Below are 19,057 nucleotides of genomic sequence, written 5' to 3'. Positions count from 1 at the left end.
TCCCTCTCTCTCCCTCATCCCTCCCTCGCTGCCATCGCTCTCCGGGCTCCGGGGGGCTCCAGGAGGGGTGAGGAGGTGCCAGGGCGGGAGGAGCTGCCCACAGCCCCTCGGGAGCTAGATTGGTCAGACACAGGTTACAAGAGAAGGCACCGAGCTGAACAGTTCCTCCCCTCCCTCCCTCTCTCCCCTGCTACGGCTGATGACAATAAACTCAGAGGGAAAGGCGTCAGGATGAGCGGGGACCAGCCCTGGCTTTCCTATAGGAGCGAGAGGAGCGGCTGCAGCCATGGGGAGACAGCAGGGGAGAGCACGGGGGCTTGGGAGAACACGGGGGGCTTGGGAGAACACGGGGGGCTTGGGATAACCCAGGGGGCTTGGGAGAACACGGGGGGCTTGGGAGAACACGGGGGGCTTGGGATAACCCAGGGGGCTTGGGAGAATTCGGGAGGCTTGGGAGAAAGGCACCCCCTTCCCACCAACACTGCAGAGAGCATGGTGGGCTGGCAGTCAGTCCAGCAGGGAGACAACCGAGAGGTGCCCAGCACAACCCTGTGTCTGTTTCCTCAGGGATTCAGGGAAAACTCGAGGGGTACTGTTAGGGAATAGTTGGGACAAGGGTGAAAGATCCACAGTTCGTTCCCCTGAGCTTTGGCTGCAGCAGAGAGTGTGTTCAGCCACGGGTGTGTGTGTCAGGTGCGGTGACATCCATCAGTGACAGGCATTCCCTGCCCTCCCTGACATCGCCTGCCAGTGCAGGGATGCTGTAAGCAGCCAAATCCAGCCCACTACCTCTGTTGGGATTTCCTCTGTGCTCTCCCCTGGGCTCCTGTAGCCTTCCCCCCCAAAATCAGACTCCTATCTTGCCTTCCTCCATCTCGATGAGCACCTCTGTAGCTCGCATTTGCAAGAATTACTCTTTTGTTGATCTTCCCCTTCTATCAGATCCAGTGTCATAAACAGGCTGATTTGGGCTTTTTGTTCATTTTCATTTGTCTGGAAGTTATCTTTTTAAGTAAAATTTTTAGAAGACTCAAAATTTCAAGTTACTGACTCGAGAGGGAAAATAAGAACATTTCAGAAATAGGGAACAGAGAGAAATGCAAATGGGTGGTATGGGCATGGCTGTTCTGCTGTTCTGGTACCTTCCATTTGAATCACAGGTTTTATGTAACCATTGGACCAGCTGCCATGAAAACAGGTTGTGAATGGCAAGGTAAATCTTGATAAGCACTCTGCAGGATGCAATCTTGCGACTTTGTTATGCCTTTTCGTTGTGCAGCAGGCCCAAGAATTAAATCTTGGGGAAAGCTCCTTATGTGAACAACATATGGATAATCAAAGAGAGAAGCCAGAGACTGCAGACTGAAAGAGAGGCAAGCAGAGGATGAGCTAATGAAGCAGGCATGCTCAGCACAGGGATGAACAGGTGGAGGGGAGCAGCAGTGCACAGCTCCAGGGAAGGCCCATGGGTTTGCAGGCAGGGTGGGGAGTTGGGTGGGAAGGGGTGCACAGCTTTGGGACCCTCGGTGATGTCTACCTGTGCCAGGTGTTCAGCACTGCCTGTGCTCCTGCTTTATTGCATTGCTGGGCTGCTGCAGTGGCACGGGGCACTCAGCTGTGAATTCAGGAATAAAACCATTAGCCATGGGCCCTCTGGGGACTCTGCAGCACCCACTCATCATTTCATGGACCTCAGATCTTCCCACTGATGCAGCATACCCTTTGCCACCAGAGCAAAAAGGCTCATTAACCATCAGTTATTCTTTGGAACAAGCATAGAGAAGTTTATTCCAGTTTTTTTTCGCTCTCACTTGAGCTGTAGAATCATCCTTACCTCAGACTGAATCACTGCTTTCCTCCTTTCTCCTTGACCTCACCAGCAGTGTGAAGATGCACAGGTGACTGTTACTAGCACTGGAGCGGGGTTGATTGTGCCCTGATTCTCCTCAGCTCCCGTGTCTTCCTCAGATCACCCAAATGTGTGAAAGTTTCTCCCAGTTCTTGCCAGTAGCTGCCACTTTCTGTCCCTGCCACTGGCCACCAGTGCAACCCCAAGGTTTTCTTCTTCATCATATTGCAGGCTGGGTATGTGCTGCTTATGCCTCCTGAGCAGAAGCAAGGATTTACAGCCAGGGGCTAGGACCTCTCTAAAGAACAATTTAAGGCCAAGTGTTCCCACTGGCAAAAATATGAGCCACTAAGTCTGCATTGCAAGTTTAGTTATGTAGGTATCAACTCCTCTTCAAGTCTCTTGAAAACTATCTCTCCTGGGTAATGCTCAGTCCCATTGATGTGATCTGCTGTGGTAAGGGGAATGACTCTCTCTCTTGAGATGGTTTGGAAGGATGAATTTATTTAAAGTAGGTACCAAAGCTGGTGCGTGGGCCTCATGGGACTCAGCAGCAGCAGCATGCCTGCTGTCATGGCATGCCAATTTGTCAGCAGGGGCACCAAGCCAAACCATGCCAGCCACAGCCTCGCTGAAGCTGAGCCATCTCTGCCCAGGCCGCACTCAGCCCTGTCCTTCCTCCCTTCTTTGCATTCTTTGTCTCGTCTGCTTTGTGCTCTGTGAGGCTGAGGGCAGTGCAGCTCCACAGAATCATTCCTTTCCCCCCCAGACAGGCAGTCAGATTTGGTTTACAGAAGGGAGAGCTGGATAAGAAATGTACCTCTGATGCACGGGATTTGTAAGATGTACCAGCAGTAGGAATGTGACAAGGACACTGGTATAAAACACAGAGCTGATGCCAGGTGCCAGGGTCTCTGTACATGAGGCAAGAAATTATACCATTGCATACTCCAGGTTTAATTCATACCCATCTGAATTAGAGCATCAGATCATACTGTCAGCTTAAAAGCACCCACACGGCATGATTCAGATTTAAAGGATCTGTTCCCCCCTTTGAAGCTCCTTCTAATTCAGAGGAAATCTGTAGAAACAGCAACACTTCATCCTCCTGATATTGGTGGTTGTGAAAAAAAGGCTCCAGATCTCCCTCCCTGTATTTCTTTTTCTCCCTCACTTGCACTTTATATTCTATTTCAAGGTCCTGCTTGGGGCTGTAATTCCTCCAGAGCTCTTGGATTCAACTGGTTGACACCCAGCCCAGTTGTTCCCCGTCACCAGAGGACTGGTTTTCATGTGTGCTGGTGGACAGCCTAGCCAGGGACAGCCAGCTTATCCTGTCAGGGACACCCTGCACCGTCCCTCTGCAGCTATGCCTTAATTCAGGAGCATCATGCTGGGAATAGAAGGGAAATTAAGCCAGGAAATTAGGACACACTTCATTAAGAAACACACATACACACGGATGCTTAGCCCTCCGTGCACTGGGCTGGCACCAGGTAACAAATCATTATTCATAATCGACACTTTCTGCCAAGTGGCATTCATAATTCTGTGCTTTTGTAGTGGCTTAGGAAAAATCTAAATCTCTGTGGTTCCCCCTTGAGACAGGTGGGTTTTCAAATTAATCCCTTCCTCACTGGCCTACTTTATTTCTGATTGATGCTGCGTGGTATAGGAGTTGAGGCTGGGCCGATCACAAACATCCATCCTGGCCAGGCAAATCCGAAAAAGACAAAGACAAAAGCTCATGCCACCCTGGGGGGCTTTTGGGGGATTTTGATCTGTTTGTAGCTTCATAATGTTTAGTGTGAGGGAAATCTCAGTGCCTTGGTACAGTCAGTGTCACCTTTTCCTCTCCCTTGTTAAACCCCTGACTCTCACTTGGCAGCCTGACTCAGCGCTTACCATTCACACTTGGAAGCAGGTTGCAATTGTGATTTCCATCCCATCACCCTGGGCAAATATTTACTCCTCTTTTCCTAACTTGTATTTATGTCTTTAATGCTCCTCTTTTGATCCTCCCCTCTTTTTGTTTCTTGCAGCTGTGGGTGTGCAAATAAAGCTGGATTTGCTCCAACGCAAGTTTTGGAAGGCCATGCAACAGGTAGGAGCATCAGCAATCATGCAGAGACACAATTTCATGCTCCTCATCAGCAAGGTCGATGCTAAGTTACGTCACATACCGTGGCATTTTAATGAGGGCTTTTGTGGAATTCATATTAAAAGATTTATGAAGCAGATTAGTTTGAAGTCACACATTTCTGTAATCCTTTGACGGCACTAATGCCGTGTGAGCCACGAGTCTGTTCTGCAGATGCCGTGGTGACAGTGTCAGCATCCTGGCCTGCCATTAGCTCTGCTGCATGTGACACATTTAATTGTGGAAATATGTTTGTGCTCACTCAGCCTTTCAGAAACCTCATGGAAATGTGCAATTTTGGGCACACAGAAAAAAAAAATCTACTGCCTTCTCTTATCTTCTTGATAATGATAACAAAACACTACCAGCTTGCTAAAATAACATTTATTTGCTCCAGGGATAAGCTTTTGGTGTTGTCCTAATATTAGATACTCTTCTGGACTGAAAGAAGTAGAATAATTAAAACTCCCCTGGCCTGGGGAGCAAGAAACATGGAACACCTTTCCCTTCCCACCCAGAATCTTTCTCCCCAGGGTGTTGTGCTGGAGGGGTGAGGACTGTAGCAGCACACAGGTGGCTCTCTGCTGTCAGGAGAGGGAACTGTCATCACACAGGGGTGACAGAGAAGGTAGGAGGGCAGGAAGCTGCTCTGTGGAGGCAGGAGCATCCTCACAGGTGGGAGATCACACAAACCTAACCTGAGCTAAAAAGATTTCTGCAAAGCACATGAGCACATCCTGAAAGAGCAACAGCGAGCTCAGTTTTAAAAACCCTGCTCAGGGTCCTACCCAGGCAGTTCTCACACAAACAAGCCCCCATGGTTGTTAAGTGAAGCTGGGAGGCCTCATTAAAGCAGGTGAAGGAGGCCTGTGTGCCAAGTGGCTGCAACCCCTGGTAGGGGCTGGTGTGAAAAAAGGCTCCATGTGGTTTCCCAGGATGTGAGTGCTGTTGGACAGAGGAATGATTAACAGATTTTGTTTTCTCTCTCTCTCTCCTGCCTCACTGATGCCATGCTGCTCTGGATGTCCACGCTGTGCTTCCCAGCCCAATGACACTGATGTAAGTAGACAAAAGCTGGGGACAGGGAGGCATCCTGGCGTGCTTGGCTTCCTAACTGTGGCATTTGGGTGCCAGCATATTATAGGCACTGTCCCTTGTCTGTAGCCACTGGAGAGGGTCCAAGCCTGTCACAGGCTGTGTTTGTCTTCCCAGTAATTAAGTGTCTTTGGCAAAGCTCAGAGTGCTCTGGGTCACAGAGAGCTGACCAACAGCAGGAGGATGCTGTGAGCTAGGCTGGTGTCCGAGGAGGGAGCTGTGTGATGAAGCAGCACATGTGGTCTCAGAGCAGGCAGGGAGCACTGGCTCAGTTCTGCCCCATCTCAGGGGCTCCCTGGGAGCTGCCAGTGCTCTCAATCCTGGCTGTGGTCCAGCAGCAAGCACTGCTGGAACTTCTCCAGGCCTGCATGTGCAGTGGCAGTGAGAGCCAGGCCTCACACTGAGGAAGATGTGTGACACACGAGCCCTTCTTGTGGAAAACCACTGGGCTTCACCTGGGCTTCTGCTCTGACAGCTGAACTTTGGGCTCTGTGTTTGCTATCCCCCAGGGCCATAGCTGTGGTTTGTTGTGACCATGTTCTCTGCTGATCAAAGGAAGGAACCTGCCAGGGTGAAGCACAAGGCCACCTCTAGGAATACATCCAGGGAAATAAAACAACGTGCTGCTTTGTGGTGAGGCAGGGGTGAGATGGTGCTTGCAACTGCACATGAAGGAATTTTTTTAAACCATCAGCCCTAGAGTCTCAAAAAGCCAGCTGGATTCAGAGTATGAACATGTGCTATTGCAAAGCTGTGGGACTTGAAACAAACTCAGGCATCTCCAAACCTCCTCTGAAGTTGAACAGAGGGATAGAAAACCATTTTTTTTCTGCAAAACTCAAGTGGAGAAACAAATCCTAACTGAAAGTTACAGTCTTGTTGTGGTCTGGAATGGCCAATTTAGCTCTTGCTCCTGAGACTCACCCAGAAAGGGGGTTGGATTTTATGTCTAAGGGTTTTGAGAAGGTTGTGGGTAGCTGGCTGAGAGCAGACAATGTGCTATGCCAGTGTCCTTCCCTGACCCTGGAAAACCTCTGGCAGGAAGGGGACTCCATGCACAGAAAAGGCAACACCGTGTCAGCTTTCTTCCCTCTGCTACTGGAGAGAATAGAATTAAAAAATAACACAAAGAGACAGACACATGCAGCCACGGCAAACTCTGAACAATTATGAAATCAATAAGCACCTGAAGGGCTTCGTTACTCACCACTTAACCCCTGGTGTCCCCACCCAGTTCTGTGTTGTGAAACACATGTCAAGTTCACTACGCAGAAATTCTAAATTAAAGAAATGGATGGTGCCTTGGGCTACATGTGCACCATTCACATCCTATTTTATCATGAGCTAGCTGCAGAATAAAGAAACCAACAGCAACAACAACAAAAAAATCCCTGCCTGAGAAAAGCACTGATCTAAAAGACCATGCTATGTTCTTAGTCCAGATACTAACAGATGCTGAAATGCACGCTGGTTTCTCCCTGGTGCACAGCAACCTTTGCTTTTGCCCTTTCTTTCCAAGTGCCTCCTGTGTTTGGAGTGCACAGGTCCTGCTGGGAGCACGTCAGGGGGGCAGGTGCAGGATGGGAGCCCTCAGGAGAGGGGATGTGGCTGGTAGAGGTGGGGAGTTGGGGTGGCTGTCCTGGTGGAAATGGCAGCTGGATTGCAGAGCTGTCTGGGATGCTGTTCTGGGAAGCTGTAGCCCCGCAGTGCCAAGAGGCAGACGGTAAGATGAGCTCGTGCCATGCACTGAGGGATGCTCTCGGGGCAGGTGGATCCAGGTGCAGCTGCAGGCTGAGCTCTGGGAGCCCCAGGCAAGAGGCTGTGAACTGGCCCTGAGCCTCTGCACAGCAAAGGGCACCACGGGGCCCTGGGGACAGCCAGGTGTCCTGGACACGCAGCAGGAGCAGATGTCTCAGCGGGACAGCCCCAGATGATCACACACGTGGACTGTGAGGGTATAAAAGCCCAGTGTCCTTTGTCCAGGGCCCCTCCTCAGAGACACCAGCTTGATCTCCTTCTGTGTTGCTGCACCATTAATAAATTGCTTTAAGCTTCTGGATGTCTGAGACCCTGCTGTGGGAAACCTGGAGCTGAATGAGCGAGGAAATCTTGTGTGGCTGTGTGAGTGTGGGGTGCATGGGGAGCGGAGCAGAGCCCTGTGGGGTCACTGCAGCAGCGAAAGCCTCTGGTGGTGGGGCAGTGGCTGCCAGAGCAGCTCCTGCATGGCCGGACTGGGAAGTTTCCCTCACACCATGGTTAATTCTCTGCTCTCCCTTTGCAGTGCAGCGGCCTGGACGGCGCCTGTCCACTCAGCTGTCAGGATGATGTAAGCTGCCTCAGTTTCCCCTCTGTACCTCTGCTGGGTGTGATTGACCACCTGCTCTGTGTCCCCAGAAAAAGGCATTGCCTGTTGTCTCCTCACAAGAGATTGTACAGCTGGGCCAGGACCTGGTACTAATGAGACAAATCTGAGTTTAGGTCTTCCCCCCAGCTGGGCCAGGGCAGAGACATTGGGACTCCAGCCAGTGAAAGTCCATCTCCTTTAAATCTGTCTCCATGGCATCCCAGATCTTCCAAACAAAAAGTGTCTGTCAGCATGATGTGCGTGCTGGACTCTCTTTGTGTTTATGCCACTGCTTCAGCCTTGGTATCAGGAATATGTGGGACAGGAGCTCCTCTGCCCTGAAAAGTGAGATCACCAGAGATTTATTTTGTTGTACATTCATGCAGGATTTTCTCTGCTTCCTAGTTTTTCCCCTGCAAGGCCTAAAGGTTTTCATCTGAACTCTGTGCCTCCATTTCCTGCTTTGCAAAATGCAGATGAGATCAGCACTGATACTCAGTGGTGGGGAGAGGGATATTTTGTGAGTGGTTCTAAAACTCTCAAATGTGAAGATGGAAAGCATTAGATACCATATTGCTAAAGAGAAGAGCACTCCAAATATCCTGGCTCTTCCTGAAGGATGCTTTGCCTTAACTGTGGCTCACACACAGCCTGCTAGGCCTGCACAGAGCCCTGGCTGGAGACAATCTCTGTCACAGCTCATGAGTGAAATACCCTCGAAATGGAGACAGAGAGGGAAAAGAATTGTGTAAAACTTGTGGTAGCCAGGCTGTGGGGCTTGGCACGGAAATGCTGAGGCTGTTGCCATCATCACAAACCCACACTGCTCCATCCTGAGCACAAACAGGGAAAAAGCCATCTTTAATACTGCTTCCCTTCCATCTCTGCAGATTCTGAACTGCTTCCTCATTGACAACAACGGCTTTATACTTGTTTCCAAAATACCTGAAGAGGTAAGAGAGCATTAGAGGAGGAGGAGAGTGGGGTTGGCATGTTCCTGAATAATCCACCAGAGCTGGGGAAAACAAATGAACTTGAATTGTGTAATAAGGGTGGCTGTGGTGTAATTAAATTCAACTGTGCAGTGAGGGGGAAGGCTCCCAGCAGAGTGACAGCACATCCTAGGTGGGGAAGGAGTTTGCAGTGATAAGGAAGGAACTAGTCAAAATATCTTTTGATCAGAAGAAAAGAAATTAGACTCTTGTTCCCTTGGCACAGATGCTATTGAAAGATGATCTGAGAGGGAAGGGAAGGGAAGGGAAGGGAAGGGAAGGGAAGGGAAGGGAAGGGAAGGGAAGGGAAGGGAAGGGAAGGGAAGGGAAGGGAAGGGAAGGGAAGGGAAGGGAAGGGAAGGGAAGGGAAGGGAAGGGAAGTGAAGGGAAGGGAAGGGAAGGGAAGGGAAGGGAAGGGAAGGGAAGGGAAGGGAAGGGAAGGGAAGGGAAGGGAAGGGAAGGGAAGGAAGGGAAGGGAAGGGAAGGGAAGGGAAGGGAAGGGAAGGGAAGGGAAGGGAAGGGAAGGGAAGGGAAGGGAAGGGAAGGGAAGGGAAGGGAAGGGAAGGGAAGGGAAGGGAAGGGAAGGGAAGGGAAGGGGAAGGGAAGGGAAGGGAAGGGAAGGGAAGGGAAGGGAAGGGAAGGGAAGGGAAGGGAAGGGAAGGGAAGGGAGCAGCACTTGTGAGTGCTTCTGAAGTCCAAGCAGGTGTTCTTCAGGAAAGGAAACTGAGGGGATGGTAAGAGCAAGATGGTAAAGGCAAAAAACGAAGATGAAATAATTTAAGCAAATTGGAAACAGGAACACACCTAAAGAACTGAAGAATTTACTGGATTTGCTGAGGTGAAAGGAGCAAGGGAAAAAGCTCAGAATAGAAATAAAAGTAAGGTGTGTGGTTCCCCAGCCATTTCTGGGGAGCTGAAAGGGTGCAAGTTTGACATGACATCCTGTGCAGCTGGGTAAAGTCAACACTACCAACCACTGCATGGCTGAGCTACACTTTTCTGTTCTCTGACAAATTCACCACAGAGTTACTTCTTTCAAAATAATTAAACCCCGTAGTTCTGGGCATCAGGAAGTGATATGTGGGAACAGTCTCATAAACTACAAAGCAATAAGTCAATAGTAAGAGTGGGTTTAGAGAAGAAATGAGAAACGAAGGGGTTTTGTTACTGACAGAATTGTGGAGTTTCATTAAGATTGCCATTGTGCTGGAGTTAACAAATGCAGTTTGGATATTTCCAAAAGGCACTAGAACCAGTCCCAGAAATTACTTTCTTCAAAATGTGATAAACAGGTTGAAAAGGAAATTAAGGTAACAGAATTCGTGGTGGATGTGATTGGCACAAGCAGCACAGTTTCCAGATGGAAGAAAACTTATCAGCTATAGTTCTTTGAAAGTGTGACAAAATCAGGAGATAAGGGAGAGTAGATAACCTATTGAATTTCAGTTCTCTTCAGCCTTGAACCGAGTCCCTTACAAGAATCTGGTGAAACAGTGAAGCATGAAGTAGTGACATTGATCTCAGAGTAGCTGGGACAGAAGAGAAAGAAGAAGAATTTTGAGATGGTTATTTAAATGGAAAACATCAGCTGGATGAGTCCCACGGCTCCCCAGCTGGGCTTGGGTTGGTTAGCATATTCAGAATGGGCTGGCAAGAGAAAAAGGTGAGACTGTGCATTCTGCAGGCACTGCACAGTGAGTGCAGAGAGGCTGAGATGAGACTCTTGGGAGCCACAGAGCAAAACCAATCAGCAACACAGAGATACTGGGGAGGATACACACAGATACCAAGGGGAGCTTATTGCAAGGGATAACCAACCTCTGTTCTCTAGGAAAGTGAAAAGTGCCCTCCCCAGCACACTGAATAGTCCAGCAGAAGTGTCCCCACACATGGTGTGCCAAAAAAACAAAAAAAGCAAATAAAACTTGAAAGATGAGGGAGGGGAATGCTGTAAAAGTTGCATTGGCTCCCTGCTCTGGGAGGTCAGGTCCTACTGAGTGTTTGGAGTGGGCTGGTGATCTTAGGAATTGCTGTTTTCTCCTCTGACCGCCATGGCATTTTCAAAGATGCTTTACTGAGTCCTGTGACAGGTGTCCCTCACTGGGGACAACTCCACCCTTTAGCCCATGTCACCTGTGTGTCCTCAGCACTGCCCTCCTGGCTTCTGCCTCTGTAGTTTTTCCTGCATCTTATTAATTAAACATGGAATTATAGTGGATTTGAGTAAATATAAATATTATCCACATGCCTCCAAGATCAGAAATTTTGGCAAGCACCAGAGCTGTCCTCCTCCAGCTTTTACCTTCCCTGACCTTAGAGAGTTCACCACTGCTTTTTTTTTTTTCTGATTTCTTCATCCTGTTCCAGTTGCTGTGTTTATTTCCCGGTGGCACAATGAGTCTCCACACAGTTAAACCCTACAGGGAATTCAAGACAGCAGCACTAAATCTGGTTTCTGGGTTTCCTAGTCTTCTGGCACCGGGGTTTCCTAGCTTTGCCACGTGGATGTTGCTGCATGGGATCACTTGCAGCTGTGTGGCCTCCCCTGCCCCATCCTTTAACATAATCCCCCAAAAAAATCCTGTACCTTGATTTTTGTGGGTATTTTGGCGTTTCTGCCCACCAGAGCTGCCTGCACCTCCTTCCCTGGATGACCACACTGGAAATCAGAGCAGCTTCCTGCAGGAATGGGGTGAGGACAGTGTGGCTCAGGCTCTGCTCTCCCCTGCCCTTGGGATGGGGGATCAGGGTGGGGGATTGGCTCTAATAACCTCTGTATGAAGGCAGCAGGAAGCTTACTGGCAGTTGGAAACCACATGGAAAAAGGAATCAGGATTTTAATGAGTGACAAGTTGGAAGCTCCCTGCAGGATTACTTGGGGAAGAATGGGTAATCTCTTAATTCGAGCTAATCTCTCCATCCAGTCTCATCCCAGAGGGAGCAAAGAGTTAAAACAGAGGAGAAGGGAGGGAGGCAGGACCAAGTGCTCTTGGAGGAAGGGAAGATAAGTGGCAGGGTCAGGCTGTGCTGCAGGGAGGGCAGTTTTCTGCCATGTTTGCAGCCCGAGTTTCCAGCTGCCTCTCACTGCCAGGCACAGCTGTGGATCCCAGGTCCTGAGCTCCCTCCGCCTGCTGCATCCAGATGTTCCCTCACTCACTAAACCTCTTTTTCTAGCACTGCTGCCTTCTGCCTGAGGCATTTTGCAGAGGATGTCTGCAAGCTCTGCCCAGGTGGGACTCCAGGGGCAGGGTGCAGGGAGGCAGCCAAAAGGCCAAGATGCCACCAGAGCTCAGAGTTTGTGGAGGAGCAAGGGCTGGCTCTGAGCCGCACAACAAGGAGCTGCCTGCCCGCCCAAAGCCTGGGCAGTTTGGCAGATCCTGTTTGTCTGCAGCTTCTGAGTGTACAAAAAGGGTAAATTGCTGCAAAAGCCAGCAAAGCATGGATGCATGTGAGCAGTGGTGTAGCTCTTGAGTCATGTGTGTGCTCTGGGTTGCATGTCTTGCCTCACACGTGCCTGTACGCTCAGCTGCAGGGGGAGTGACACGGCGTGTGTCACGCAGGATGTCATGCAATGCTTCGTGCTGTCAACCTCTGAAATGGCAAGGGCCTGTGGAAGCTTGCCCAGAGGTGGGAGTTAGGAGAGACACAGCAGAGGGATGCCTGGGAGAGCAGCAGTCACTGGAGGAAGCAGGATGTAATGAGAGCTGCTTTACAAAACCAGGACCACGTTGGTTTCTTCCGAGTGATGCTTTTCTGGGTTCCTGCCTGCACAGGGTACCTAAAACAGCAGCAAGCTTTGAATGTCTGGTTTGGTGATGGAAACCAATTTGCTGCTGCCTTTCTGAGCACACTCCCTAGGCCACTTGCACTAACAGCTCCTCTTTCTTCTACCTGTACAAATGATATCCTACATGGAGAAATTCAGCCAGACATCAGCATCTCTTGACAAGATGGGCCTCATTTTCAGCCTTGCTCCCTCTCCTTGCCCCTGTCTGCAGCTTGCACTGTGTTAAATCTCACTGCTGGGCCTGCAGACTGGTATGAAATGGAAGCAGCTGGCCTCTTCACCACCCTAATCAGATCGAAAGAGCGAGGGAGGTGAAAAAAGTTACTGCTTGCTCAGGCACATTTGACTGTCTGAGATGATTACATCCTAAATGCTCGAAGGGGAGTTGATGTTATGTATCAATTTATACAGTGAAATGACTTCTAAAGCCTTTTGGGAAGAGGCTCATAACCATTTAACACTACTGTTAGATGATTACCATGTGATCTTAGGTAAATCTGCCTAAGGGTCCGGGCTTTCTTTGTGGAAATGTCCCACTCAAATAAATGAAGTCATCTGTCATCTGCTAATACATGTTAAATGACTGCTAGCCTATCAGTGGAAAAGCAAAACATCCCAGACTCTGTGAATGCTTCCATAACACAAGGGAGCTGTTTACTCTGTCAGGACCCGTGAGCCAGGAAAACAGACAGAGGACAGCTCATATCCGCACTTTTATTATTTACAAACATTTCATTCACTCGCCTGTGCACAAAGCAGTGGACTTGACAGGTTTGAAGCATTTTTGCAATGGATTTGTCATGGTTTAGTAATCAGGAAGGCCAGAATTGTTTGTTTGGGGAAATCTTTAAAGCAGCAGTTACTAGATTTGAGACTGTATTTGAGGTTATTGACTCCAAGGCCACAAGCTCCACCTTTAGTTCAAGCAGGACTGGGGGGTTGTTGTCCCCTCCAAATGCAACTTAGTTTTAGCTATGCCAGTGCACAGTGTGTAAGCTACAGGGATGGATGGGTCTGTGTTGTGTTCTTTGGGTTATTGCCTGCTCAGAACTCACACAGCAGTGAGTTGTAAAATTGCATTTGCTACCTAAATAAATCTGCATGCCACGCTCGTGCACGGTGGGCCAGTTCACCTAGGGCAGCAGGAGAGCAGAGGTTTCCAAAACCGTTGTGGCCATGGGTAGCAGGGAGGCTCAAATGGAAGACTCAGGCATTCAGATCCAGAGAACATGGATTCCCAAAAACCCACAGGAGAGTCCAGGCTTCCAGTGATTCAGCATGCCTGGGTCTCTGCAGCTTGAGTCTGCCTTTTTCTGACACAAGCTGCAGGGACTTACGTGGGCTAAATCATTTCCAAGCATGGTAGGAATGGTGCAGGATGCCCAGCTGGTGATGGGGGAAGTCCTCCCTCAAGCTTTCCAGCCAGCCAAAGGACAAAGCTCAGCACTGCCTCCTTCCAAAAACCCTCCTTGTGTACAGCGGGCCTCCAGACAAACTAGATCAGCTGGAGCCATCAAGCATTTGGAAAATTTACAGTTTATTCTGGTTTTCCCTTTTTGTGCTTGCAGACTGGAAAATTTTTTGGTGCAGTGGATGGCTCAGTGATGACCCAGCTACTAAACATGGGCATGTTCAGGCGGTAAGTGGGGGATCTCCACACTGTACTTGTTCTTTGCTGGTGTGTGGGTCAGAGCATGTTGGTCCCTCTAAGAAGCACTTGAGCAGGGAAAATGCACATGCTGCTGGTGCATGTGACTCTCTTATTCAGACACAAGAGCTCCTTTAGCTACCTGCCCCCTCTGCTGACTCGCTCAGCCATCATCAGCACACACACTGTTTCTCCTCATCTCTTGCTCTTCCACCTGCTGCAAAACACAGAGAGAGACAGAAACTTCCAGTCTCTGTCTGGCCAGAGAGCAGCTGCTTCTCTGTCTTTTCCAGGGCAAGATGTCACAGGAAACATCTCTTGGCATTTTGGGTACAGAAGTGCCTCAGTTCCTCCTGCTGCTCAGAAAGCCTTTCTGAGGAGTGCTTGTCTGAGAGCCCCACAGATGCAGCACTGCAGCTGGCTGACCACATCTCTCTCTCTTAAAAACACCTCAGTTCCTCTCACTCCACTCCCTCAGCCGATGTCAAAAGAGAGTTCAGAGGTTCAGTGGCTTGAAAACAGGAACTAGGGGGACCTGAGGTAGTTACAATTATAATTCCTCTGCTTCATAGCCTGCTTTACTCACTGTCTGAAATTAGGGACATATTTCCTCCTGTACTGACCCAGTTACATTAATCCAGAGCCTGTATTTCTTGCTCTGCAAGATCCAGCACTGGCTAAACAGCAGAGACACGTGGAAGCAGGTCACTGCTTTAGTGCATCCAGGAAACAGTTCATACGTGACATTTTTGAGAAGAAGCTGACCTGTTTGTCTCGTGACAAGCTGCCCTGCTTGCTTCTGACTGCTTGTTTGTTGTGTTTTTCCTGCAGAGTGACCATGTATGATTACCAGGCCATGTGCAAGGTGCCCTACCACCACCACAGCGGCGCCCGGCCCCTGCTCAGCGTACGTATCTGTCACCAGGCAGCCCTCCCTGGGCTGGGCTGCCTCCTGCAGGGCATCTCCAGCCTGACCCTGAGACTTCAGGAGGTGTTTGCTTTCAGGTGATGGGACTATCCAAACTCACCTCAGGCAGATTCCTGAAGCAGTGGTGGCCTGATGTTGGCTTCCAGTGTGGCTCTCTGTTGCCATATAGGATCTCAGTGAAAATTGGAAGGATCAGGGGAAGGACAGGAGCTGGACTATGGCAGGTTCTTCTGAAAGCCAAGGAATCAGCTGGAATGAGCAGGAATGCTCTTACATGGTTTTACTCAGCTCAAGAAGGAGAGTTGCAGTGTCAGGGAACAGAGCACCTGGGGAAAACTGGCAGTCATTGGGGAAGGATGAGTGAGCCTGGAGCAGGAGAGAGAGTGAGAATGCTGGTAGCCCAGGGAACAAACTAACAGAGTGAAGGGTTTTACCAGGACCCAAATGCAACCTCTCTTCAGGCTGATACTAACTTCTACTCTAATCCCACTCCACCTTCCTAACCTTGCCTCAAACAGGCAGAACAAAGTAACTGCCCAGCACTTAGGCCACTTCAAACTGCTTGACACAACCCTAAACAAGGATGTGCTCATTATTGTCGTGATCCTTTGACACTGGAAGGAGTGCAGGAAGTAATCCTCAGAGCATGACATTGTCATTTTCTTCTGGTAAAAGAATTTTCAACAAAATATTGCCTTTTAACAACATTCTTAGCAATAACACTTTTAGCAATGTCTGATTTGCAATGGCTGTACTTAAGCTGGCTAGATAAAATATGGTGATTGTAGTGAAAATATTTGCTTGATTATATCCTCCAATTCTGATCACTGAAAGAAATGCCACAAACCATGAGCTGCCAAAAAAGAGGTGGATTGGGAAGATAATAAAAAGGTGAGCATTAAGCCTCCATCTCTTGTCTTCCCCTCTTAGCAAAACCCTTGAAAAGAAATCAAGAAAAGTCAGCTTTTCGTATACAGACAAAAAACTCAGTCAAATTGCCACCATCTCTACATTTTACTATTTGCTGACTTATTTTGGCTGAAGAGAAGTCAGCACTAATGGAACATTATCCTGCATCCCATGGCTACTGCATCTGTTTTGGGTCTGGGGACATGGCCATGATTATGAGAGAGGGAGATGAAAATTAGACGTGGTTACCACGAAGAAAAGAAGCAGCAGTATCCTCTGCAGATGAATTGTCCCTGGGATAATGCTGGATTTCCAATTTGTAGCTGAAAAGCAGGAAGATGATAGAAGTCATGCCATCTTGAGGAAAAGCTGGATGAAAGCACAGTTAAGCATAATCAATCAATGGCAGATAATACTAAATCCTGGGCAGTGCTGTCACTTGTCCCAGAAACACCACTTGCTCTCAGAACACAAAAGCATCCTAAACTGGTGGTGTCCCATTTAGCTGTGTTTCTCTCCTGCTCTGAGCTCTGAAGGTCATCCACACTGGAGAGAAATCATCAAGCAATTACATCTTCAAAGTCCTTCATACATTCCTGATAAACTCCCTGACCCTGATGGGGAGGGGGTGAGGAGGTATTATTAGTAGCAGGGCAGCTCTGCTGGCTTTTGATGTATTCTGAACATTTTCCAGTGATGCCCAGACCTTGAATTTCCAGCCTGTCTTCAAGAGCTGTGATCAGTGGAGGGACTTGGTTTAAAATGTGGGGTCCTGCATAACAATTACGAATTCTCTGACCAAGTCCTTATGGTAGTTCTCATTTCTTCTTTTTGTTCTCCAGCCAATTTATGCCTTTGTAGCTGCAGTGAAGTGGCTGATAAGTGATTTCCTCATGTGAGTACCAAAAGATGGGGGTGTTTGGGAGGCTCAGACCAGGAGGGGCAAGAGCTGGGAAAGCTGGGAAGCCCCCACGTAGGGCATTGCTGTCAGCCTTCTCCTGACATTCAGCTCTGCACCGTGCTCCTGGGAGACAGAAAGCTATTACCATTGCCATTTTGAGAGGCAGAGGCCCACAGTGGGTCTGGGATTTACCTGAAGTCACTCAGTACAAAGTGCCTGAGTCAGAAATAGGCCTTGGGTCTCCTGGGGCTCTGTGCTGATCCTCGGTGCCGAGTCCTCTTCCCCTGTCTCGTTTGCCCACGAGGAGTGAATGCACATCTTCCTCTCACGGGGGGAGAAGGCTGAAGGCAGCAAGCCAAGCAGCTCAGGTCTGAGTGCCAGGCAAAGGAGGAGAGAGGGGAGGCTCTCCTCTGGGTCTGGGTTCATCTCAGACTTGTGGGGTGAATCAGAGTTCAAGCTCAAATTCAGATGGAAGTGCCCCTGCTCAGCTTGCTGGGTGAGCGAAAGGGGAGATGTGGTAAAGGTCCAGCTCTGAGGGCTTTAGCCTGCTGGTACAGAATAATTCCATGTAGTTATCTCCAAGCAGCCAGAGTGTGGGCTTCTGGTGGCCATCCAGCCTGCTCCTCAGGTGGTCCTACAGTGGCTGCATCCCCTCCCAGCCTCAGGGGCTGCTGTACTTGTTCCTTCCTTCACTGGCGAGCCCCTTGCACAGGATATACTTCAGGGAAAAGTCCATTCAGATCTTCCACAGTACAGATCCCACGATACAGAGCTACGTTCTAGCATGTGGAGACAGGAGGAAAAAAAATTAAAATTTTTAAAAAATCAGACTTGCACTGTCAGAAATTTGTAGTAAACATTTTAGAACTGATACTCGCTGGGCGACAGGGCCATCTCCCTGACACCTGCATCCTTCCAGGCTGCTGAAAAAGCATCCTCTGTTCTTGCTCTTTTGACAGCTTCCTTTTGGAGTTTAACATGAGTAGCTTCTGGCACTCAGACAACTTGGCAGATGGTGAGTACACAAGAGTCCAGCCGCCCCATAGCACGTGAGTGTTGCAGCCACTGGTGGCAGAAGAGGCTGTACGGGGAAGCCTGGCCTTGTGTGAGAAGCCTGCCCTCTGCCCCACAGCCCTTCCTCCACGGACACTGGAATCCAGCTGCCACATCCACCATCCCCCCCGTTTCCATCCCCGTTCCCACAGCTCCAGGGTGAGCTGCTCAGAGCACGCTGCTTGCTTCCCCCTGGTTAATTTGCTGAGGAGAGGGGAGGCACTTCTTCCTAGGGACCCCTACCCTATGTGCTATGGGATGAGAGGCCACCAGCTGCAAAGAACTTCTGTTGGGAATCCTCCCTTCCAATCTGCTCCAGGACAGGACAGAGCAGGGGTGGAGCAGCAGTCTCTCCAGAGCCTAGCAGAATTCCCAGGAAGGTAGGCAGAGACCTTTGAGTCAAATAACACGGGGAGGGTCTTCCCTTACCCACTGGATCTGCTCTGGAAGAGAGAAGATGATGCCACATGGTATTGCACAGCAGCTGAGTTCTGTGTCTGCCTTCAAATCCAATCACCTGTCCTGCAGCTGAGGTGCTGCCTGCTGAAAACACACCAGGGATCTCTGCAGCCCCATGCCAGCAGCCCCTGCAAGCAGGGGGGATGTTAATGGCCCTGAGGAGACTCAGAGGGGAAGGGGAGGTGTGCTCTGCCCAGACAAGGAGGGGCTGTAATTAGTCTTGCTGATTATTGATCACTAGTGGTGCCTTTAGTGGAGACAGTGGTATGTTCCTTGCCAGCTGTGGGGCTGTGTCTCCTGCACTGAGCTCTGCTGGCATGATGAGGAAACAGTCATTTTCTGAAACTCCACTCTAGAGAAGGAGGTCTGTGGGTGCTGTTTGGGTCCCACTCTCCACCTCCACAGAGACGGCAGTAGAAGCTGCAGCTGTCCCCTGAGCAGCTCTGGCTGCTGTGTAACACACAGCAGGAGAGCAGCAGTGGCCTCATGCAGAAACTGGTGAGGAAGAGTCAGGTGAGCAGGTGCAGTACCTGTGGAAGTTCAGGAGACACTGCTCCTGCAGGGGAACAGACTGTGTTCCTGCTCTGCATGGTCTGTGGCTGATTTAGGCTGTGCTTGAGGAGAGCAAAAAGGGAGGGGGGATGTCACTGCTGCCCTGCTCATCACCATTTCCTTTTGTGCTTCCTTCATCTCTTTCCACATCACCTCCATGACTGCCGTGTGCAAATTCATGTCTCCATGTCACTGCCATCCTGTGAAACTGTCCCATGTCTCCATTGTCACTGTGTGTCTGGGGACTTCTCCAGCCAAGGCTGTCTTCCACCACTGTAAGTAGAAACACCTAATAGTTAAAAAAAAAAAATTAAAAAATAGAATTAACTAGAAACTCCTAGGCTAGGAAAGACTCTTTTCCACCTTTTGTACAGTGAGGGATTTGCAGAAAGGCGTGACA

At 49.5% G+C, this 19,057-nt stretch overlaps 1 protein-coding gene across 3 annotated transcripts in view; it reads left to right on the top strand.

Annotated features, from left to right (window-relative positions):
* Positions 1-19,057, top strand: part of CACNA2D4 (calcium voltage-gated channel auxiliary subunit alpha2delta 4) — a 122,290-nt gene that overhangs the window by 94,671 nt on the left and 8,562 nt on the right. For 2 of the 3 annotated variants that reach the window (XM_088055302.1, XM_088055304.1), the window contains exons 28-36: positions 3,892-3,953; positions 5,034-5,048; positions 7,366-7,410; positions 8,319-8,381; positions 13,776-13,846; positions 14,687-14,762; positions 16,535-16,587; positions 17,553-17,608; positions 18,912-18,932. In XM_088055302.1, the coding sequence (XP_087911428.1) occupies positions 3,892-3,953; positions 5,034-5,048; positions 7,366-7,410; positions 8,319-8,381; positions 13,776-13,846; positions 14,687-14,762; positions 16,535-16,587; positions 17,553-17,608; positions 18,912-18,932 (462 nt within the window). The remainder of the gene's footprint in view (positions 1-3,891; positions 3,954-5,033; positions 5,049-7,365; positions 7,411-8,318; positions 8,382-13,775; positions 13,847-14,686; positions 14,763-16,534; positions 16,588-17,552; positions 17,609-18,911; positions 18,933-19,057) is intronic. The other variant, XM_088055303.1, reaches the window with a different exon arrangement.

Source organism: Pseudopodoces humilis, chromosome 5, assembly GCF_049639895.1.
Source record: "Pseudopodoces humilis isolate 2021_Gansu_Grassland_sample_001 chromosome 5, ASM4963989v1, whole genome shotgun sequence".
Lineage (NCBI taxonomy): Eukaryota > Metazoa > Chordata > Aves > Passeriformes > Paridae > Pseudopodoces > Pseudopodoces humilis.
Note: the sequence above shows the minus strand (reverse complement) of the source record. Positions and strands in the feature narration are given on the sequence as shown.